This window comes from Lycium ferocissimum, chromosome 12 (genome assembly GCF_029784015.1).
Source record: "Lycium ferocissimum isolate CSIRO_LF1 chromosome 12, AGI_CSIRO_Lferr_CH_V1, whole genome shotgun sequence".
Classification (NCBI taxonomy): Eukaryota; Viridiplantae; Streptophyta; class Magnoliopsida; order Solanales; family Solanaceae; genus Lycium; species Lycium ferocissimum.
Window position 1 is genome coordinate 35,570,310 of NC_081353.1, and position 23,868 is coordinate 35,594,177.

Here is a 23,868-nt window from a genome sequence, read left to right on the forward strand (position 1 = left end):
CTGACTCATACATATGCAAGTGCAACAAAACAAGGTTAAAACATAAAATTAAATCAGTTTAAATTCGTTGACTCTAGATTCTGAATTCACATCTAATTATTAACAGTCGGTTGGTTTTCTGACATCTAGTGTCTTATGTGTGGTTGCAGGGCCGGAGAACCATATTGTGAATTTGCAGGTGGAAGTAATGGCTTGTCCATATGAAGATGTTCAAGTGATGTGGTCAATTTTAGACAAGTCAAAGCCAAGAACTTGAACCTTTGTCTTTTTACCCCATTTGGCGAAGCAATCAAGAATCAAACAATTTATGTACATAAAGTTGCTAGTTGTCTTGTGGATGTGGTGGCTATAATCTGACACCCAAAAGCAAGGTTTGGAAAAGTGTTAATGGCTCTAGTTTGGTAGGTATAAAAAACAGGTGACAAATTGGTTGTATTCAAGCTTGACTTGTTTTGTTACCAATTTGTTTTTTTAGCTAATCCCCATGATGAATGAATGTCATGGAGAGATTTCAGTGTATTTGGATTTGAATTTGCATTATAATTCTACATTCAAGGGTTATTTTGATTCACACACTAATTATGCAGAAGTTGTTTATGTGATGAATACTGAATAGCGATGATATGGTTACTATGATGTGATCAATAATGAAGGAATTATTATGTGATGATTAGTTTAATAGCATTTTATGGTTATACAGTTTAATACTTGTACTTGTAATGTTAATAGATATTATATTTTTGTTTCATTTTCTATTGCGCTTAAAATAAATATATAAATTTTCCAAGGGCAGAGCTATAATTACGCTGGTCCTAATATGCTGCCATTTCTAGAATCTAAAATCATAAACTCCAAATTCTAACTCCATCTTGTTGATATAACTTAGTGTAGATATTATTTAATACCGTCAACCAAATGCTAAACTCTGCATTAGTTATGCAGAATTTATTTTTCCACTATGACCAACCAAATATTGCATTATGGTGATTATTTTTTCATATGCATAGAGTCAACCAAACATTGTATTTTTTTTTTGATACTTGATGCTACAATCGATTATAGAGCCTTTATAATAAAATCTTACTTGGTTTTCATCTATTAGACCTGAGAATTGAAATCCCCAAATAAATATAACTGAGGTCTGTATTAGCATATTAGCCATGATTTACTTAAGTTTCTCTAAATTAGACAGCAACAACTAAAGCTAAATTTGAAGTACAAAGAAATCCAAGTTCTGATTCTAAGGAGCCAGAAAACCAAAAGAATTGCAGATCTCATACATCCAGACTCCAGTTCATCCCTTGTTACTCATTGAGTTTTACAAACTGGAACAAATAGGAAGATTAAAAAAGGTCATTTGCACAAACAAAAAAATAAGAACAAAGAAACCACTTTCTAAAACTGAAGGCCATTTTCTCGTGCAGCTTCAGCGAGAGCTTCAATCCGTCCATGGTAAGGATAACCTCCGCGATCAAAGGCTACTTTCATGATCCCTTTCTCTAGACAGGCCTTAGCTATAGCTTCCCCTACTTTCTTTGCCACTTCCTGCCAACAAAAGCTTGTTATGATGAGCCTTTGTTCACAAAAAGCATAACAAATATTCAAGCAACTAAATACTGATGCAAGAAAAGTTCCAGGAGAATCACAGCAATCGACTTTTTCCATGAATGTGCAATTAAGTAGTGGTAACAAAGACAAACAACGCCAAAATTGCTCAACATGTTTCAGTACTCAGCGGAGTCAGCACTAGCTATATAAGAAAATAAACCGTGATGAGAGCTAAATAAAGAGAAGCTACCTCTGTGAGAACCTCTATCCATCCACAAAAAAAAAAAAAAAAAAAAAAAAAAAAAAAAAAAAAAAGGAAATGCAAAATTAAGTTTTTTCCCTAATGGAAAAGAAAGGCCTGATTTAACTATTATCTTTATACTTACGACTTCACTTTTGAGTTCTCAAGCCTACTTTCCCTTAGTAGTTTTTTTTTCAATAATTAATTTCATCTCTTACTACGCCTCACTCTCTCATATATACTTTCCTAAGACCTAAGCATTGCTCCTAAAAGAAAAGGAGCTCTGAACCTTTTCTTGAAAAAGTAAATGTAAGGTCTTTTAACCTTTTTGAGAAAACATAGTTGAGAACTTACTGCAGTGGGACCAGCAGAGTAGTCGAATTCCTCAGAGATTGGTTTCTGCATCGTTGAAGCAGAAGCCAGTGTGTGCATCTTGGAGTCATCGATGACTTGAACATAAATGTGCTTGTTGGAGCGGAAGACACATAATCTTGGTCTTTCGGTTGTCCCTTCAACCTGAAAGTCAAAAGATGTGTTGTAGACTTGACTCTTGATGAATAATGCACCTTTAAGACTCATGCAAGAGAATTCATGATTTTAAATAAACCAAAAAAGGAACCAGAAAGAATAGGAAACCGGATCATGACTGCTGGTCAAATAAGAACTAAACAACTAGCATATCAATCATAAATAGATGTTTACAAATAAAGTTTTCTATTCCATACAAAAATTTATGTAAATGGAAGCAAAAGGAAAACTGATAGAGGGTTCATAGCTATATGATGTATAAAAGCATCAAATGGAAACAAAGAGAAAGGCAATAGCGGGTTCATAACTGTACGATGATAAAAGCATGTGTGAATTGTGCTATGTAAGCGTGGATGTATTGTTTTTCTAATGAAAAAGAGATCCCGTCCTTTTCAACTCACTTGATTAGGTGTGCTTTCTTTGTCTAAGGAATCAACGTGCAAAGATAAATCTAAATCTTTCAAACATGCATCTTTGTGCCAAAATTTTGATGACTTTCCATATTCCATTGCTTCCAAGGAACTATCTTTTCAAGCAAGCATATAATGCTAAACACCAAATAGGATCCATCAATCCCCTCTGCGTGTAATCTCAGGTAAAGAAACCAACTTCACAATGGAATTCTCGGAATTCGGAAAGAGGCCAATCTAGGTATCTAACATAGGTTCCTACAAATTCTAGGAAGGATATCAGATCATTGTGTATCAAGCTCAGCAATAGTGCTCTATTTACTTCTCTCCTTTCCTCTGCACCACTCCCTTTTCCCTAGTCACCACACAGGCATCTTCAACAAAACCCCAATTATTACAAGTATTTTCTGCAAATAATATTCCCTAAAAGACCAACTTTCAGGTCTGATCAATACCAAAGTTTCTTCAAGCAAAGTTCGAATGCTAGAAATGACTTTGCCAAAAGGCCGCAAAGGTTTTAAAACACCGCAGTAACTTGCATTCTCACTGTTGAACAAGATTAACTTTAACACCCCCCCCCCCCCCCCAAAAAAAAAAAAAAAAAAAGAGTAGACTAGACTTGGATGGTTTTGTTTCCCCTGCTAGTTAAAAAGCTCCACCATACAACAAATTCATTATTTGGGATTTGTACAACTCTGAATGCAGAGAGTACAAATTCAAGACCCCAGGAGGAAGAGGTTAGCCTCGCCACATATTGGTTAAAACAACCCCAGAAAAGGAAAAACTAATTGACATAGGTGGCTTTTGCTTCCTCTATAGTTAAATACCATTACATCACAAATTCATAATTTGGGGGCCTGACATTGTACAATTCTGAATGCATATAGTACAAACTTAAAGCCCCAACAACAGATAGCACTGCCACATATTGGTAAAAAACAGATTAACCTTACAAGTTACAAAAGAAAAGGTATTTTTCTTTCACTGGCAGTTAAATACCTCCATTATAGCACAAATTCATTATTTGAGACTTGGGATCTTTATGCCAAGAAGAGATTACACTGTCACATACTAGTTAACAACATTAACCTTAACAACAACTACTATTTATACACCTCAATCGCAAGCAAGTTGCTGCCAGCTATATGAATTTTCACTAATGGTGTTGCTCCTTCCCACCCACCCCACAAAAAAAAAGATTGACAAATGTGGTTTTTTTTGTTTGCACTGCTGGTTAAATTCCTCCATTATACCACAAATTCATTATTTGGGACTTGGGATTTGTACAACCCAGACCCAAGAAGATATTGCATTGCACATACTAGAAAACAAGATTGACTTTAACAACTACTACTACACCTCAATCTGAAGCGAGTTGGAGCCTGCTATAGGAATTCCCACTAACCATGTCGCTCCATTTAAGCATAAGCAAGATTAACCTTACAAAAACAACCAATTTGAAGAAGTTTTTTTGTTTTTTTGTTTTTGTTTTTGTATCCTATGCTAGTTAAATACCTCCATTATACACAAATTCATTATTTAGGGCCTGGCATTGTACAACTCTGAAATGCATGAAGTACTAACTCAAAACCCCAAGAACAAATAGCACTGGCACACCTCAATATCACTTCTTTGTGAGTTTCCTACCTAAACTATCAGGCGTTTGCGTTTCCGACCTAAACTATCACCAACTATTTATCAAAACACACGGAACTATCAAGTGTTTGCACTTTGTACCTCAACAATCACCAACTATTTATCTCATGGTGCTGGAAACTCGCAAAAAATATACTTCGGATGTGTTTTTTACCATTATCTCTTAATTTTTTTAATTTTCCATTTAATTCCTTTAATGATCCTATTTGACACCATTTAAAAATAAAAAATAAAAAAAAAAAAAAAAGGAGAGAATGTACAGCACGCATCATCAGATACAAGTCGATGTGTGTTTTGATAAATACTTGGTGATAATTTAGGTAGGAAACGCAAACACCTGATAGTTCAAGTAGGAAACTCAAAAAAAGATGATACTTAAGGTGTGTTTTTAATCATTATCACATTGATTAATAAAGACTTCAAATTTGTATAACCCAGAATGTTTAAAGCTAAAATTCAATACCCCAAGAAGAGATTGCATTGCCACATATCGGTAAAAACAAGACATAGCTATATCATCCCACTAATTCAAAACCCAAAATGCTTAAGTTCAAATTCAAGACCCCACAAAGACATTGCATTGCAACATATTGGTAGAAACAAAATTAACCTTACCAAAAAAGAACTCCAAAATGGAAAAGGTGATTTTTTTAATTTTTTTTTGGTTTTCTAATGCTAGTAAAATACCTCAATTATACCTCAAATTCATTATTTGGGACTAGGGTTTTGTACAACACTGAACATGGAGCACAAATTCAACACCCCAAGAAAAGATTACAATTTGCCACATAATAGTAAAAACAAGATTAACCTTTACCCAAAAACAAAAAAAAAACAAAAAAATAACACCCAATTGACATAGCTAAATTATACCACAAATTCACAGATTTGAATGCTAAAAGCTCAAATTCAAGACCCCAATAAGAGATTACACAGCCCCATGTTGGTAAAAACAAGATTAACCTCACCAAATTGAAAAGGTTGTTTCTTTTGTTTCCTCTGCTAGTTAAGTACACAAATTCAATATTTAAAGAACCCAAGAAGATTTTGCATTGCCACATGTAGTTAAAAACAAGATTAACGTAAGACATTGTTTGGAAAATTGAGTATACCTTCTTGCGAATACGAATATGTCGGGCAGTTCTATCTTCCCTTCTTGTTTTAGCCTTAGCTTCAATTGTAAGAGCCCTTGTTGTTTGTATCACCAATTTAGGACCAACTTGGAAAGTAAACTGCTTGCTATCAGCACAAGTGTTGTGAAGAAAGGAAAGTGAAAATGAAGCACAAGACATGGTGTTTGAGAGTGGAGTGTCACTCTTATCTTTATTTGAAGATGAATTTTAGGATAAGATGTGAGAAAGAAGAGTCAAGAGGTTATATATATGTTGTAAATTTTTATGGGAAAAGGGTCAAATAATGCACCTTCATAATACTTTTTGTACAAATATATGTCTTCGTTATACTTCCGGTTCAAATATAACCCTCCAATTATATTTCGAATTCTCCTCCGACCAGGATAAAAGATCTCATTGAAGCTTAATCCCATGATACCGTATGGACATCTGGTCGCACAAATTGCATAAGATTATAAATACGATCCTGGTGTATTACCCGTACCCCTGTGAGAGAGTTTATAAACAAATACAGTTCTTTGGTCTCATCCTCGATACTGAGATATACCATAAGACTCCAAAGATATCATTTCTCTGATATTTTCGATCCAAACATACCCTTCCTATTATATTTTCGTTCCAAATTACCCCTCTAATTATACTTTCGATCCAAATATACCCTTCCTTTATACTTTGTCACAAGTTTGCATTAATTTTAACTATACGTGTCAAGCTCAGAATGCTTAAACCTCAAATTAAAGACCCCAACAAGAGATTGCATTGCCACATAGGGGTGTACATGGATCGGGTTGGTTTGAAATTTTTAAAGACCAAACCAAACCAATTGCATTGGGTTATTAAATATATAAACCAACCCAAACTAACAAAATCGGGTTTTTCAACCTCGGGGTTTCTCAGTTTTTTGGGTTTTTTTCCATATAGAACATATGAGTAACTTGTACTTCAAATATTTCTTTAGTCCCAAGAAATACGAATATCTAATTCAGATATTTATTAAGAAAATAGCACAAAACGTGAGATGAGAGATGATAGACATTGTACTAAAATATTCAACGAAAAAAATTAATGGAATTGCATAAAATATTCAATAAATACGGCTAACTTATAAGGCATGTAGAAAATGATCATAATCTAAAAGTATTAAGTCATGCTAAAATAAGTACGGCTAACAAGTATTAATTACATGACTAGATATTAAAGAAAAATAAAATTAAGCTATGTATTTTCACTTTCTAAACATATAAAACAAAAGAATAGATATCAATATTATTGTCATTCCAGAGTTAGATATGAAGTACTTTTGTTAACATTAGTATTGATTTGATTTTTGTTGAGTTTTATTTGAGTTAATATCCTCAAATAACTGTAAAACTTACTGGACCATTCAAAATTTTAATTTCAAGCTCGAAATAATATGTTAAAAGAAAAAAAAACTATGAAAAAGTTAAAGAAACATTTATAAATTACATTATAAATAAATATTTTTATGTATAAAATATGTTTGAAATTTTATAAATGTAATGTCGGTTTGGTTTAATTCGGTTTGACTTTTTTTAGTTGAAATTAAACCAAACCAATAATGTTCGGGTTTTTCTTTTTATAACCAAACCAAGCCACTAGTCGAATTTTTTCTTGTTTGATTCGAATTATCGATTTGGTGCGAATTATCTGTTTGATTCGGATTATCGATTTGGCGAGGATTCTTTCTAATAATTCAAAGTCATGAGAACATATTGAGGTTGAAAATTTTGTATTTTGTCATTGAATTGTGTAATTTACCAACAACAATTCTTCTGCTAATTAAAAAGATATCTATGAAATTCACTAAATAAATGAGTATATATATATATATATATATATATATATATATATATATATATATAAAATCGAAATAGTTAAGTTATATTTTTTTACATTAATGATAACGAATTTAAAATTTTATTACAAGAAATATATATATAAAATCGAAATAGTTAAGTTATATTTTTTTTTACATTAATGATAACGAATTAAAACTTTATTACAAGAAAATTCAAATAAGAAAGTAAATATAATATCATAAATATAAAGGAGATTAATGTTATAAAGCGAAATATGGATGAAGATTTCTAAAATTATCTCAAACATAATTAATTTTCATATTAATTACTTTCATAATTACTTTGAAGTTTTCATATTATATTTTCGATACAAAACATTAGTAATATTTAGATGAGATTTATCTTATATAACAAAAAGTTAGAAAATATCTGTATAATAAATTTTCAAGTGAATAATTTTTACGTGATAAAAATTATACTAGTACCAACTTTTATGAGATGAACTTTTAAGTCAGAATGACCACGATAAAATTTACCCGAAAAAAGACAATAATTCAAACCTATCATTTCTGAATGATCCTCTTTGTCGACAAAAATAGATTTTTCAAGAACTTTTTCTAACACAATGTTCAAACGCCACCTAAGGGCTAAGGTAAGGATAGGGACAGAAACCAAAATAATATATCCACAGACATAGAGCCAGCAAAGGTAAAATTGGATACTGAATGACACGTAAAGAGCTCATATTGACTATGGTGTTTGCAAAATCACAAACAACTGACACGTATGCCCACGTATTATGCCACTCGTCCACTAACCTTTGCTCTCCCATAACATAACTCTCCTTATATATATCTGAAAAATATTCCTAACTCAAACAAATCAATGTTCATCTACTTTGTCTGCTCTTCTTGAAAAATCATCCCTCAACTTTATTTCGCTATTATTAATCTTTACACACTTACATACACATATTTAGTTGGTTTTGTTGTGTATAATGGCTTCAAGGAGGTTGATTTGTGTGTTGTTATTGGTTTTATGTGTGTCTAATTTGGTGAGTTGTAAGGAAACTCATGAGGAAGTTGAGAAGCAGAATAAAGAAAATTCAGAGTCATGGACAGGATGGGCTAAAGATAAGATTTCTGAAGGGCTAGGTTTTAAATCTACTGATGATGATTCAGCTGTTAAACATGGTTCTGATTCAACTATGGATACTGCAACAAAGGCCAAAGACAAAATCACTGACACGGCTTCAGGTTAGTACTTCAATCTATACCTCTTTAGGTGGATGCAAAATTTTAAGTTTATGGATTTATGAACGCACGGTTACTTTTATTTACTGTGTTCGGGATAGATGGTTCACTTTATACATATTAAGTGAATTTTAATGCAAGTATATAATTTGAGCCAAAGTTATTGAGTTCTAAGTTGTTGTCGAAGCCTTAACCTAAGATCTGCTATGGAGGGAGTAACATTATTCTTACTATTAGGTTTTTATTAAATCCGTAACATAGAAAGGATATGTCGTTAAGTTAGTTATGTTAGAATCAGTAACATGTATTCTTACAAGTACTATGGAATCTATAACATGTAACATAAGAAGGGTTTGATATTGAACGCTAGAGACAATTTTGAATACACTTTGGATTGCTTAAGCTAACTTTTTGCATTTGTTCAGGGTATTGAAAAGTTAATATATGGACATAAATACAGAAAATCTATCTTATATATACACGGTAATTTTAGGGTGTTAGGGTGGCACCCGCTAAATCCGCCCTGCCGACAACCACGCTAATCAGCTTACTCCATTGTACCATCTTACATCCTCGGTTGCTTGCGTAATAGGTTATATAACATGTTATTATCCTAGTTTTTAAGGCTACATGTTGTTATCCTAGTTTTCAAGGCTACCATGAAGTGTTAATTAGTAGCTATCGGTTCATCTTCGAATATATATATATTTCTAATAATGTACTAAAATTTCTAATATATCGGATTTGGACTCATAATTTTAACTTCAGTACAATGAGTTGAATGGTTTATTAGAACTTCAGTACAATTGTATTCGTTGGAAATCTTAGAACTTGAATATTTTATCCATCTAAGTTTAAATGCTAAATGCTGAATTCGTCTCCTTGTTACAAAATAACACGAATGAATGCAGGAACCGGACAATATGTAGCAGACAAGGCAGGAGATCTAAAGAACGCAGCCGAAGAAGCGAAAAACAAAGCATACGAAACTGCCGAAGCAGCAAAACAAAAAACAGGGGAGAAAGCTGAGGAAGCTTATACAAAAGCAGGCGAGGAAAAAGAAAAAGCCTATTCAGACGCTGAAAAGGCAAAACAAAAAGCCTCCGAAAAAGCCGAAGAAGCATACCACAAAACCGGACAAGCAAAAGATCAAGCAGCAGAGACAACAAAAGAAGCAAAGGAGAAAATGAAGGAAACAGGAGAGCAAGCGGCAAAGAAAACAGAAGAAGCGAAGGGAAAAATAGCGGAGAAAACAGAGGAAGCGAAGGAGAAAATGAAGGAAACGGGGGAGCAAGCAGAGCGGGAAACAGAGGAGCATGCGAATTGGGCGAAAGAGAAAGCGAAAGAAGGATATGAAAGCGCGAAGAATAAAGCAGGGGAGACATTAGAGAAAGCTAAAGAGAATATAGCTTCAAATTTGGAGAGTGCTAAGGAAACTGCTAAAGAGAAAACGGAGGAGATTAAGGTTAATATAGCTGGGAAGAAACGAGATGAGGAGCTGTAGAAAGTTTTGAGTTCACGCATGTTTGTTTGTATTTTGCAATATCATAGGTTTTATATGGTAACAAAAACCTGATGTTTTGGTTTTTCTTATTGATGTCTAGCCAGGTGTTGTAAAAATGTATCACTAATAGATGAGTCAATGTTGTATTAATGTGTGTTTACTATAGTGCTCTCTTATGAACTTGATTTGTGTTATACTATACACTGCTGATCTTTTTTTGATAATCATAGTGTTACAGGTTAAGTTTGTGCATATATCAGGCTAAATGTATGGTATGGATAGCTGTTTTTTCTTTCACTGTATGCGACTAATTACATGGAGTATTTGTTAGGAAGCAAGTGGAAAATGGAGGAAACTGGGAAACATGCGGAAGGAGAAACAGAGGAGCAGTAGAAAGTTTTTTGAGTTGTATGTTTTGTTTGTATTTTGCAATATTACACGTTTATACGTAGTAATAATAACAGAAACCTGATGTCTTGGTTTTTTTTCCTTCCTCCGGTTATCGCTATGTTTATGTCTAGCCAGGGCTATGGGCTGGTCTGCTAGGTGTTGTAATAAGTGTGTATTAGTGCTAGTCAAGTTATTAGTGCTAGTCAAGTTATTGTTGCATCAGAGATGAACTTCATTTGTGTTGCTATATTGTTTTGTTTCTTCAATAATCGCTGTAATGTTTCCAGCAAGTTGCACACATTCAATTAATTGTGCATGTTTTTTACTAGCTGTTGCATCTCATACCAATAAAGATACTGAATAAAGTATAATTCGAGTAGTATCTCCTAACAGTGCTGTTCTAGATTACCAATAAATAAATTTTCTTGTCATTCCGCGATGCAACATTTCTACTTGATTATTGTGGAATGTTTTCCACATTGCATAATTTTTTTTTGGCACTCTTAGGACATGCAATGCAACATCTGTACTTGTTGCTTTCTAAGGCCAAAGTAAGTGCACGACTGACACTTGGGCAGCTACAGGTGCCCAGTATCAATGAAGGCAGCCCGTAACAATTGAGAATTTACAACTCATTTCGTAGGCGTTTGGCCGTAGAAACCAAAAATTTCTTCACTTTTTTTGGAGTTGGAGTTGGAGTTGTGTTTGGCCATAATTTTTAAAATTGTATTTTTTGTTGAAATGTAGTTGTTTTGGTTGTGAAAAAAGTGATTTTTTTTTAAAACAAGTTTTTCTTGGTTTTTGGAATTCCGAAAGTTGTATTTGGAATTTTTATGGCCAAACCCTGATTTCGGAAAAAAGTGAAAAAAAATTCCAGAATAATTTGAATAATACTTTAATGTCTTACGCCATTCGCTTGTTGTTTAAGATCTCTGGATTTAATTTTGCTGAAAAAAAAAAGGTTGAACTCCTTATTCTAAGGGCATAGTAATTTTTCAATATCTTTTAAACTTCAGCCAAAAATGAAAAAGACATATCAACGGGATAAAAACATAAGTAGACAAAAATATAAAAATATTTACATATTCATAGCAGGTAAATGCTATCAACATTTCATGATAGGTTAAGAGTTTTATAATAAAATAAATTGCTTTGTATAAGGAAACTGCTCCCCAGGTTAAGAGTTTTATAATAAAATAAATTGCTTTGTATAAGAAAAGCCTCCCCATTTTTCGTGGACTCTATAACTGATTTCTTTAAGATATTTTTCATTTTACACTTTTTCCATATATTCCAACATTTTCTCCCTACACTGTTTTTCCATTATATACTCTTCGGCCTTTTTGTTTTGATTCAAGGGGTCAATAGTATTAGCATCATGACAACATAAAAAATCACGTATATTGTTCCTTTTATATACAAAGTATATCTCAAGAAAATATTATACCAGGTATATATTACTATACCTCAATACCATTAAAATATATTTAAATTATACTATGTATATTGACACATTAGTTTACATATTATACCTCTGAAAATGAATTATACCCGTTATAATCTGTATTTAAGCATGTTTTCAAAAAGTATAAATTAAAAATACATGTTATATACATTGAATAATAATGGTATAATGTAATTTTTATAGATGAACTAAAACAAATAACAAATTAAAATACATTCGAGTGTTAGCCAGAAAATAATGGGGTTTATTGGTTGAAGAAGAAAGAGAAGTGAGGAAAATAGGGGGTGTTGTTAAAGCAGAGAGAGAAATAAGGAAAATCTATGTGAATCCCTAATTTAGAGGATATCCTTTTCATATACGATTTTTTTTTTGTGTGTGTGTGTGTCATAAATGTAATAGAACATGTTCTTTTTTAAGATATGCTAATTACGTGCTTAAATTTAAAAGTGTCACAAGCGGGGTAATTTTCCCTTTTATTTTCTTGTTGATTCTGGAGTTTCTATCTTGGGGCTGGAGCCCATGTTAAGGCCCTGGACAATGCATTGTGCCTCTGTTGGGAAATTTGCACAATTGACCTTATTCAGGGATGTTCTTTAATTTTTGTCCCTCAAATTGCTGGTCCTTAATTTTTATCTTCGTCTAAAATACCCCGAGGTTCTGAGTTCGAACCCTAACTCAGCAAAAATAAAATAATTTTGCAAGGCAGATTTTCGTGGCAAAATTAAACCTATTCGGGAAAAAATTAAGCCTTAAAGTCGAGCACACTGGAAGGACAATCCGTGCAGAAAAAGGCCTCTGTTGGGTAATGGACTTGGGTACCCTCTTTTATGGCTAGACGCTAGTTGCCGCTTCTAGCCACCCTCTTTTATGGCAAGACAGCTGGTTTCCGCTTCTAGCCACTCGCTTTTATTTGTGCATTAAATAGGTTACTAATGAAATTTAAGATTTAGTTGAAGTGGAAATTTGCAAGGTCTCAATAAAAAAAGTCTTGGTCACAATTTGAATAGGTAAACGTTGTTATTTGTGCGGCATAATTTGACATCGTTTGGATTAAGAAAGAAATGGCCAAGTTGAATCAAGAAAGAAATGTATTTGCCACTTACAAATCGTTCCTTTTATGTGGTATAGTTTAACCTCGTTTGAATTAAGAAAGAAATGAATTTGGCTATTTCTAAATAATAGTCTCTATTTATGTAGCATTGAAATTTGAACCGACACGAAGTTTCAGAAAGAAATGTTAATTTTTGAAATTGTAGTCTAAGATATGGTATAGTAATATAGTATTATAGTATTCGTGTAGGTATGGATGTTTTGAAATTTGCGACTTCTTAAATATCCTATAATTTTGGTGTGGTTATAAAAGCAAAATAATGTTGAACGTTTCACCTTTCAGAATTTCACTTTCAACCACTATTATATATCACCAATTTAGTTTGACTAACTTAGTATCCTAAATGAGCGCCAAATCAACCTGTTTGTGATTAATGGAGTGCGTTAAAAACCATCTTTATAACGTAAAGGATGCGGCTAAACGAGTTCACTAAGATTAAAAAGAAAGTTGACAAGCAACAGTTGGAATGCGACATAAATAATATGGAGTGCTAAGAGCCCGTTTGGCTTAGCTTATAAGTTGTTGAAAACAGCTTATAAGCTATTTTCAACTTTTTTGAATGTTTGGCTGGTCAGCTTATAAGCCATTTTGTGCTTAAAATAAGCCTAAAAAAATAATTGGGCCCGTTTGGCTTAACTTAAAAAAAAAACAGCTTATAAGCTGCTTTTTTTACGCCCACCCAAACAGGCTCTAAGTAGTAAGTACTACTAGTAAAATAAGATCACGCAAAAAATAAGATACATGAAGGGTGCATGTTTTATCGACTAACGTCAATTGATAATTTGATTTAATTAAATCACTTACAAATTAATTTTAAGCAAATGTACGTTAGTATACTAAACATGGACGCAATAATAGGGAAGCAAGTCAAATTATATTGAGACATAAATATTTTTTATTTGCGTCTCTTTGATGAAGAATGAGATTGATAACATGGAGGGGACTATGGCTCAAGATATCTGTTGCTCATTAGTTGAATTTAAGTTTTATATATATATTACTACTATATATAAGAGCAAACTTAGGGACTTTTGTAGTCATCACAAGAATTTCCAATTTTTTTTAAAACTTTTTAATTAATTACTTTTAGGTCCTAATCTTATTTATTTAAGTCAATTTTTTGTTTTTTTTTTTTTTTTTTTTTAAGGTCTACTTTTCAAAAGCTATCGAACCTCCTACCTCATTTTTCATGTTCTTTGGTTTTCTGTTTGGTGCTCGATATCCGTATTTGAGCCCAATTAATCGTATAATTCGCACTGTATCGTGCCTATTCGAGGGAAGCGCTCCCTCCAAAGATTTTTTCCATATCCATGTTCGAACCCCTAATCCCTAATTAAGGGAGGAGCAGCTCCATCCGCTGTACAAGTTAAATTATGTATTTGTCTTAAAAGTTCATTAACTATGTATAGATTATTTATTTAGAACCAAATAACTTCAGAAAATTAGGATACATAACTTATAAATGTCAAATTCTGGCTCTACATTTGATTTGAAGTAAATAATTTCATCAAAATGGACAGTGGAATGAAAATTTTGCTTTCATATATTGAAAATATACTTATATGAAATTTAATTATTACTAACGTAATTACCCACTTGTGGGCCTACAATGGGTATATGATTGTTGTTGTTGTTGTACATTTATATTAACACAAATTATGTTTCTTTAATTAAAATATCTACTTTTATATCTTGAGTTTGAGCCCGGGCCTCACATAACTAGTGTGTGTATATATATATATATATATATATGATGTGCAATGAAATTTTACACTATTAATGTAATTAATCTGTTATAGCAAATTATTCACTTTTAAAAAAAAAATTACTATAAACGTTATTAAATAAAGTTAATTATATTATCTTTTCATTGACCTAATTATATAAATATTTTTCACGTCGTTAGGACATCAAACGTAGACACTGATTAGTTAGTGGTCTCAACCATCTATTCTAGCTTCTTTATTTACTTTCATTATTTTGGGGTGAGGCATATATAGTAAATGATGAGAGCTAACAAATGGGAATGAGTGTGAGTGCATTTTCTTGCTTGATGAAAGGCCACATATATATAGGCTTTAAAATTGCTTAAATATAAAAATGTTTCTCTTAAAATATATATGTATAATGTGCACAGCTAGTGTCCCCGTATATATTTTTCTCTCTCTCTCCGGCTGCTAGTAAAGCATCCGAGAATGATTGACTTTTTTTTTAATTATAGAAAGCACTAGTTGCCGCGAATGACTTAAGCCAAGAATAAAAGAATACTTATCATTTCATTATAATTCTTATTGGTTCACCTGCCATTTGCTCAAGTGAAAGGCCGTATATAAGAAGAGGTTTCAGGGGCAGTGTATAAGATATGGGTTCGATCCAACTCAGTAATTTTGGTAAATTCTTATATTTACCTTAAGAATTTATTCAAGGTAAAAGCTTTTACTCAAGGAGGGTACTCTTTGCCCAATGAGACAATTACCATATGAGGATTTGGTCCATCCACTTCCAATATTCAGCTATTTGATGCAAATCTTTAAATATGAACATTATTGGGACTAGGGGAGTGTTATGGGCCATAGTTAAAGCTTTTACTCAAGAGAGTGCTCTTGGCCCAACGAATATAGCTTATTCTGGTATTTATCAATGATGGTATACAATCGGTTCGCACACTAATGAAAATCTTTGATGGTTTTATTTACAAACGCACTAGCAAAACTTAAGAGCAAGTGTCTGAGGAAGCCTTGGAAGATACTCTTGAACCAAGACTCTAAGAGTTGCTCTATTTGAAGTGAAAAACAGAATCCATGCAAGAAATAATTAACTAACCAAGAAATAGAGTTCAATGAAAGATAAAGGAAAGGAAATACAGAACATACTCGTCCATTAAAACACATAATACATAATGCATAATACATAATACATAATACATGTGATGTGATGGATCATGAAAGATCGATACTAACCTTAGTAGGAGATCTAGATGATATCCGTTACATTTATTTATTCAGAACGATAGATATATAGTATGGTACGAGTAGTCACTTATTCTTTATCTTACAATTGTGACACAAATATTATACATATATATATGAGGCCTTCAAGTGGATTTTTTTGGAAGGATGCAAGCCAATCTTCCCCTCAAACTCCAGCGACAACTTGAACAAACTTGAAGTGGTTTGCAGTCCTCATCAGTTTTACAAACATAGCCACAACTTTTTATGGTAAGATCTGGGAGTAGAATCTGCTCAAACACTTCAAATTCAAATGGTAGGTCTCGCACAGCCATCGCTCCCGTGTTTGAAGACCAAAATGTATGAACTGAAAGGGCAACACCGGTGCACAAAGCATCACAGTTAACATAATAATCAGTCAAATTATTGAAAAACTATAATATAAGCTATATAAAAATTACTGCTAATTAGAAACAGGAATTAAGGATGGATAAATTTTGTAGCTAAACAACAAAATACGTCGCCTATCTTATATAGCGATATACTAGTGACATATTATCAAAAGTTTTGTTAGCTACGAGCACTTTAGCGACATATTAATTAGAGACGAAATTCGTAACTAATTACATTTTTTTGTTTGTTTTTTGTAGTGAATAAAGATGCACTATTATATGACTAAATTAAGGACAACACTGGTGCACGAATCATCAACAAGGTCAGGGCCACATAACATGATCATCAGTCAAATTATTGAAAACATAATATAAGCAATATAAAAATCACTACTAAAAAAACAAAAATTAGCGTAGACAAATTCTATAGCTGAATAGCAAAAATTCGTCCCTAATTCTATTTAGCAACGGATTAGCGAGAGATTATAAAAAAATTGTTAATTACGAGCTATTTAGCGACAGATTATCGACGAAATTCGAAACTAATTCCAATTTTGTTTTGTAGTAAACAAAATGCACGCACTATTATATGAGTAAATTAGGGATGAGCTTAAAAGTAGACTGTTGTTAAAAGAGAAGTATTACAATCTTTCTAGGTTGGAGCTTAACTTTTGCTACATGGTTAACACCGTGTCACCTGTTGTATTAGAGGCTAAGGTTTATGTCCTCCTCCATGTACTTATGCTTTATGGAATACACAGGTAGGGGTCCAGGCCTAACCCCACACCAGTATGGTGAACTTTTGGAAAAAAAAAAAAAGGGATAATGTAAATTAGGGATGATGAAGTTACTGACCAGCCAGTACTGCTACTAGGAGAATGCCAAAAAAGTTAGCTAGCTTGTGAGATTGACACTTCCTAGCCATGTTAACACAATTTGGACTATTTGATTATATTGTTGAGAGGAAGAGCTAATTGTGTGTGAGTACATTTTCTTGCTTGATGAAAGGCCATATGTATAGGCTTTTAGTCAAGTGAATCATTGGTAATTTAAATTTTTTTACTAGTCATTAGCGTGTTTCATGTGAGTAGCAATTTCCTAATATAATATGCTATTATCTTACTTCATAATTTAGGCTTCTCTAGAGAAAATTATTTGATTACCCATGATGTAACCTATGAGGCAGTGCCACAAATTTAACAAATTGATAGATTTTTTGTTAGTAGGTGTAACCATGTCAATTCTTGAAGAAAACAATTGTATTTTGAAGAAAACAGCAGTGTGTGGAAAAAGTTTGAACATGCTGGGACCCAGAGGTAATTTAATTCTTAAAATATGTGCCAAGTGGACCGTTTACACACCGTCGACATAAATATGATATTTAAAAATAATTGAACTTTTAAACTTTTTATTTTCATCTTGCAAATATATATAGCTCAATTTAAACCACAAATTTCATAATTCTCTCCCTTTCTAAATTCTGCATACAACTACACACCATGACACCAATGATAGTAACTTGCAAGCAAAGTATTAATGAAATAGCTTCAGCGTATATTAATCAACAAAATGAAAGCAATTGCAGAGACTTGTAATACTTTAAAAGTAGCTTAGTTACATACACATATTAAGCTTAGTTGCATTACATACATATATATGTCAACCAATGCTTTTCGTAAGATACTTTCAATCAGTAACTTATGAATTAGTTAATATTGCATGTGCACTTTGTATATTCTTTATCGGATTCTTCTCATCACAATCAGCAGAGTCCAAACTCAGTAAACATGGGTAAGAACTAAGAAGTGCCTATCTCACAAGCTTCTTTTTTGGAATTCTCCTTGTGACGCTCACTGGTTTGTAACTTCTTCATCATCTTTTTTAGTTTATCTCAAAATAAATATTACATTTTTATATTAAAAAATATTTCAGATTTAATGCGCACCTTTAGTCCCGTAGTTAATAACAAATTTTTATTTTTGTCCTTATAATATTTGGCTAAGGATACTAAACCTTTAATTAACTAAACCGTATATTTTTTGTCCCTCTAGGAAATATGTAATATCTGGACTCACCGGAGCCGTAGTGAAAGCGAGTCTTCATAATGATCACCCTCAAATATGGACTATGGAATAACAATAAAATTTAATATAACACATTGACAATTGAATAATTCAACACTTATTAATTTCTTAAATTTGTGAAGATTCATCTTCAAAGGATTCAAAATTGGACATATCAATTAATTGAAGGTTAAATAGGCTTAATTAATAAGAAATCGCAAGAGCCAAATTCAATTTTTTTATACTTAAGGGACCAAAAGTGCTAATAAGTAAAAAGTACCACATCAAACAGGATAGAGGGAGCATTTCTTAAGTTCAATCCTTATACGAAAATTACACTGTATAATAAGTAAAAAGCATTTTTTTTTTGTATATATAACATTTCAGCATCCCTTGACATTATAACTATATATAAGGGGGATGAGTGTTTTTTTGTAATCCTCATAGGGTTATATTTGTCATTTATTATAGTACAAAATTGACATTTCATTATTTTGATGCTTACACTTGTTGAAAAATTTACCTTTGCCTGGCATATTCCCACCTTTTTGCCCTCATCAATTTCTTAATACCACCCCCACCTGGACCTTCCTAATTGGTGAGTTGTTTGACTTTTTGTGATCTCTTCTTGAACTTTATTAGCTTACGTTATATTATTTGCCCTTAATTCTTGTAAAATTGCAAAAACTTTGCAACAAAATTTTCTTTTCCAATTAGAGATAGATTTGAACATGTGTCATCATATGCGCTTACATCTGTCCTAGAATCAATATTAGTTATAGTTTTATAAATCTTTTACTTTATGTACTTTAATTATTACTTGCCCTGTCCCGATTTATGTGACATAATTGAAATTTTGATATTCAAACTTTTAAATTTTGATCGTGCATCCGAACATAGAAGCTTTAACTTTTTTTTTTTTTTTTAAAGAAAATTCATATATCTGAAACTACGTAACAAGGAGTACTATAAATCACAATAATTAACAACTTAAAATATTTAAAAAGCATATCAATAAATTTCGATAAAAGAAAACTTCATTGACTCTCGAAATTCCCATAAATTGGATGGATGGAGTATTTATTAATGCTCTTATAAAATTATTAAGTAATTCCTTTATATATTACACATGATAAATCTGTCAAGTTCTTATATGATGAGCTTACATTAGTATGACTTTAGGTTAAATTAGAGTTGTGAATGTAGTTTTGTGTTGTTTATTGATTTCAACTAAAAATCGTTGAACAAACATACCTGGTTCCAGGGGCGGGGGGAGGAAGGGCCAAGGGCATTCATCAGAACCCCCTTCGGTGGATAATTATACTGTTTATTTATGGTTAAAATTATTTTTTTATATATATAGTAGACGTTGAACCCCCTTTGACTTCTTCATGTGTTTACTTTTTCATATTTTGAACCACCTTAGTGCAAAACCTTACTCCGCCACTGCCTGATTTCGAGCTTTAGAATTAGTTGAGACTTGAGAGATAATTTCAATAGAAATAAAAATACCCAAAGCGATAAAGGAAAATAAAGAAGAAACCTTGTTAAAAAAATGATTAGCTTCGTCAAACAATCCTGATTAGTGCGATATCGTTTCAATTATTCTTGAATATCAAAATATCTTTCTATGACACGTTGATTAATCAATACTGATTTAGTTCAGAAGAAATGATTAATCCTGCATATAGTAAAGCTCAACAAGTCGAATTTTGGAAATTATTTTCAATAAAATTTTGTTTCTTTATTTGATTTTTATAAACTTTTGTTTAATTTTCCTTCATCGTGTATATGCAATTAAATGTTTAATGCCTTTAGATACAAATTTCTAATAACATTAATTTATCTTATCTTATTTCACATTTGTCTTATTATGTAGTGTGCCTGTCCTCCACTAAAGTTATGTTAGGTTTTTATAGATGGTTCTTTTATTCAAATCACAACTGATTTAAATTAATCTTTTCATATTTAATCAAAATACTTCTCAATAAAAATTTCCTATCAAATAATTTTTTATACACAACATTTTAAGACTATTAATATTCATTCATATTTTGATTTATTTTTTAATGACCGCGCAAAGCGCCAACAAATACACTAGTATACTCATCATCAAGAGTTTAAGTTTCATGTGGGCAGTAATTGAAGCGTATCCAGCTTAAATTCTTATATACAGTAATTTATACTAATTAATTCAACAAAGTAAACAATATTGATTTCTCCATAACCTCTTGACTCGCCTGTCTTGTGTCCTACATGTATCGTAGGCTCGGAGAAAATGGTACTCTACACTCTACAATAATAAATGTTAATCGTTTTTTGCTGTTTCATTTTATACGATTTTTTTCTTTTTAGTCTATATTAAAAAAAATGATTTTTGATAGTTGAAAATAATTCAATGTTAAATTTCTTATTTCAATCTTAATGACATGTTTTTATAGTCACAAAAATATTTTGACACTGCAATTATAATATTACTCATTGTTTGCTAGCGAACAAAACTTACGTTGGATTGGATAAATATATATTGCAATTTATTCTTTTATATGTATCTTTTATATTCTTATGCAATTGGGGATATGTCTCGGAATATTTTAAAACTCAATAAAAGTACATTCATTGATTTTGATGATATTTTGATAATTTCTTTACAGTATGCATCGCTCGAAGATATGACTACCAATTACAAAGTTTCTTTTTTCATGCATATAAAATACTAGTATATACGTCATACACAATAATTAGTATATATGTAATTTTGTGTGTCTTTCTATTTATTTTGTTTTATTATGGCGACAGAAGAACTTCCGTGTTCAATACACATTACGCATCACTTAAATTTAGATAATTAAGTCCTAAGTCTTTGATATTGTATCCAGGGGCGGAGCTAGTCCTTCGGGCGTGGGTTTTCCAGAACCCAGTAGCTTTTGTCCGAACCATATAGTTATATTAATTTTTTTTTTATATATACAAATTATTAACTAAGAACCCAGTAGCTTTAAAGAATTAGAACCCTGAACCCACAAGCTTCGAATCCTAGCTCCGCCTCTAATTGCATCCAGAAAGGATAATACGTACACGATAGGCATTGATAGCTAGTAGTATAGCTTTAGGACTTATCATCATAAAATGAATGAAGTACAACAAACTCGTTTTTTCTTTAAGTTATGTGCTTTATTATTACATAATCAGTCCTTCTTAAGATGATTACAAGTAAATCTCTATCTACTCTTTAGAGATATAAGAACAATCAAACACTTAATTAGACACATGTCAATCTTGTTATACTCGTCTTTGCCATCGATCTTACTGAAAAATGTAACCAAAAAAAGGGAATAAAAAGAACAAGAGAACAAACAAAGTGAGGATCAATGAATAATGGGAAATAATAATGATATTTATCGTTATAATTTAGTGAAAATACGGAGAAGCCTTTACTAGTATTTCATTTGACAGTGACACTTTTAACAATTTACATGAGGACTGGAACTCATTAATTCCTTACTCCTTGCTATTATACTTATGTCATTTTCTTCATGAGGGAACAATTTAATGCGCACACATGCATATGATCTCTCTCTCACACACACAGATATGTATGTGCACCACATAAACCTGACTGGAGGGAACTGGTTCTTGAGTCTCCCAAAAAGGCATCCTGTCCCTTTCTTTATAATCGAAAAAGAAAATAGGGTCAGAGTTACGGTAATAGATACGGGTTTAGACGAATTCAATAACTCTCTCATATATAGGACCCTATATTTGAATTAGGGAATTATATGTATAAACATTTAAGTGCAAATCAGTAACTAAATCAAGCTGTGAATTCGATGGTAAGTTCAAAATTCATAAACTTTATATTCTAGCTCCGCTTGTAAATTAAAAAAAAAAAAAAAAACAAAGAAGAATGTACTAATCAATGCACTAGCTAGGTTTAAAGCTAATTAGTAATTTGGTACTGTACTAATATTTACACTAACTTTGAGGATTTTTCACATGTACATTTATGATCTATCTTGAAAATGATGGGTCAAGTCACCCCAAACACTGCAGCTAGGCCCACTTCTGTTGATGATCCAATGTGATTAATTTATGATCGAATACTTTTATCGAAAAATTATATTAAATATGAGTAATATACTTTTTTGTTTTCTAATGCTAGTAAAATACCTCAATTATACCTCAAATTCATTATTTGGAACTAGGGTTTTGTACAACACTGAACATGGAGCACAAATTCAACACCCCAAGAAAAGATTGCAATTTGCCACATATTATACCACAAATTCACAACTCCGAATACATAGAACACAAATTCAAGACCCGCCGAAGAGATTGCATTGCCACATAATAGTAAAAACAAGATTAACCTTTACCCAAAAACAAAAAAATAACACCCAATTGAATGTAAACTGCTTGCTATCAGCACAAGCGTTGTGAAGAAAGGAAAGTGAAAATGAAGCACAAGACATGGTGTTTGAGAGTGGAGTGTCACTCTTATCTTTATTTGAAGATGAATTTTTAGGATAAGATGTGAGAAAGAAGAGTCAAGAGGTTATATATATGTTGTAAATTTTTATGGGAAAAGGGTCAAATAATACACCTTCATAATACTTTTTGTCCAAATATATGTCTCTCGTTATACTTTCGGTTCAAATATAACTCTCCACTTATATTTCGATCCAAAGATATCGGGTTATTAAATATATAAACAAACCCAAACTAACAAAATCGGGTTTTTCAACCTCAAGTTTTCACAGTTTTTCGGGTTTTTTCCGATGCCAAACATATGAGTAACTTGTACTTCAGGAAATTAAGGATAATATAGCTGGGAAGAAACGAGATGAGGAGCTGTAGAAAGTTTTGAGTTACGCATGTTTGTTTGTATTTTGCAATATCATAGGTTTTATATGGTAACAAAAACCTGATGTTTTGGTTTTTCTTATTGATGTCTAGCCAGGTATTGTAAAAATGTATCACTAATAGATGAGTCAATGTTGTATTAATGTGTGTTTACTATAGTGCTCTCTTATGAACTTGATTTGTGTTATACTATACACTGCTGATCTTTTTTTGATAATCATAGTGTTACAGGTTAAGTTTGTGCATATATCAGGCTAAATGTATAGTATGGGATAGCTGTTTTTTCTTTCACTGTATGCGACTAATTTCATGGAGTATTTGTTAGGAAGCAAGTGGAAAATGAAGGGGGAACATGCGGAAGGAGAAACAGAGGAGCAGTAGAAAGGCTTTTGAGTTGTAGTTTTGTTTGTATTTTGCAATATTACACGTTTATATGTAGTAATAATAACAGAAACCTGATGTCTTGGTTTTTTTTCCTTCCTCCGGTTATCGCTATGTTGATGTCTAGCCAGGGCTATGGGCTGGTCTGCTAGGTGTTGTAAT

At 32.0% G+C, this 23,868-nt stretch overlaps 2 protein-coding genes and 1 long non-coding RNA gene across 3 annotated transcripts; 1 reads left to right on the top strand and 2 right to left on the bottom strand.

Moving 5' to 3' along the window:
- Positions 1–1,253: 1,253 nt before the first annotated feature.
- Positions 1,254–5,737, bottom strand: LOC132040286 (large ribosomal subunit protein uL18c-like). The gene is made up of 3 exons (XM_059430922.1): positions 5,496–5,737; positions 2,144–2,305; positions 1,254–1,545 (listed from the first exon to the last, which is right to left on the bottom strand). Exons 1-3 carry the CDS (start codon positions 5,673–5,675, stop codon positions 1,396–1,398), a joined length of 492 nt encoding a protein of 163 aa, XP_059286905.1. The 5' UTR covers positions 5,676–5,737; the 3' UTR covers positions 1,254–1,395.
- Positions 5,738–8,198: 2,461 nt separating this feature from the next.
- LOC132039861 (late embryogenesis abundant protein D-29) lies at positions 8,199–23,519 on the top strand. The gene is made up of 4 exons (XM_059430397.1): positions 8,199–8,592; positions 9,501–9,823; positions 9,935–10,054; positions 23,281–23,519. Exons 1-4 carry the CDS (start codon positions 8,334–8,336, stop codon positions 23,317–23,319), a joined length of 741 nt encoding a protein of 246 aa, XP_059286380.1. The 5' UTR covers positions 8,199–8,333; the 3' UTR covers positions 23,320–23,519.
- LOC132041207 (uncharacterized) lies at positions 15,921–17,426 on the bottom strand. Its single transcript, XR_009410936.1, has 2 exons — positions 17,255–17,426; positions 15,921–16,374 (listed from the first exon to the last, which is right to left on the bottom strand). It is a non-coding gene; the product is annotated as an uncharacterized LOC132041207 (long non-coding RNA).
- Positions 23,520–23,868: the final 349 nt, after the last annotated feature.

Coding starts and splice junctions, on each gene's coding strand:
- LOC132040286 (XM_059430922.1), bottom strand. CDS start 5,675: ATGTCTTGTGCTTCATTTTCACTTTCCTTTCTTCACAACACTTGTGCT. Junction 2,306..5,495: donor ATATTCGTATTCGCAAGAAG/GTATACTCAATT, acceptor TTTGACTTTCAG/GTTGAAGGGACAACCGAAAG. Junction 1,546..2,143: donor ACTCTGCTGGTCCCACTGCA/GTAAGTTCTCAA, acceptor TTTTGTTGGCAG/GAAGTGGCAAAGAAAGTAGG.
- LOC132039861 (XM_059430397.1), top strand. CDS start 8,334: ATGGCTTCAAGGAGGTTGATTTGTGTGTTGTTATTGGTTTTATGTGTG. Junction 8,593..9,500: donor AATCACTGACACGGCTTCAG/GTTAGTACTTCA, acceptor GAATGAATGCAG/GAACCGGACAATATGTAGCA. Junction 9,824..9,934: donor AGAAAACAGAAGAAGCGAAG/GGAAAAATAGCG, acceptor GAGAAAGCGAAA/GAAGGATATGAAAGCGCGAA.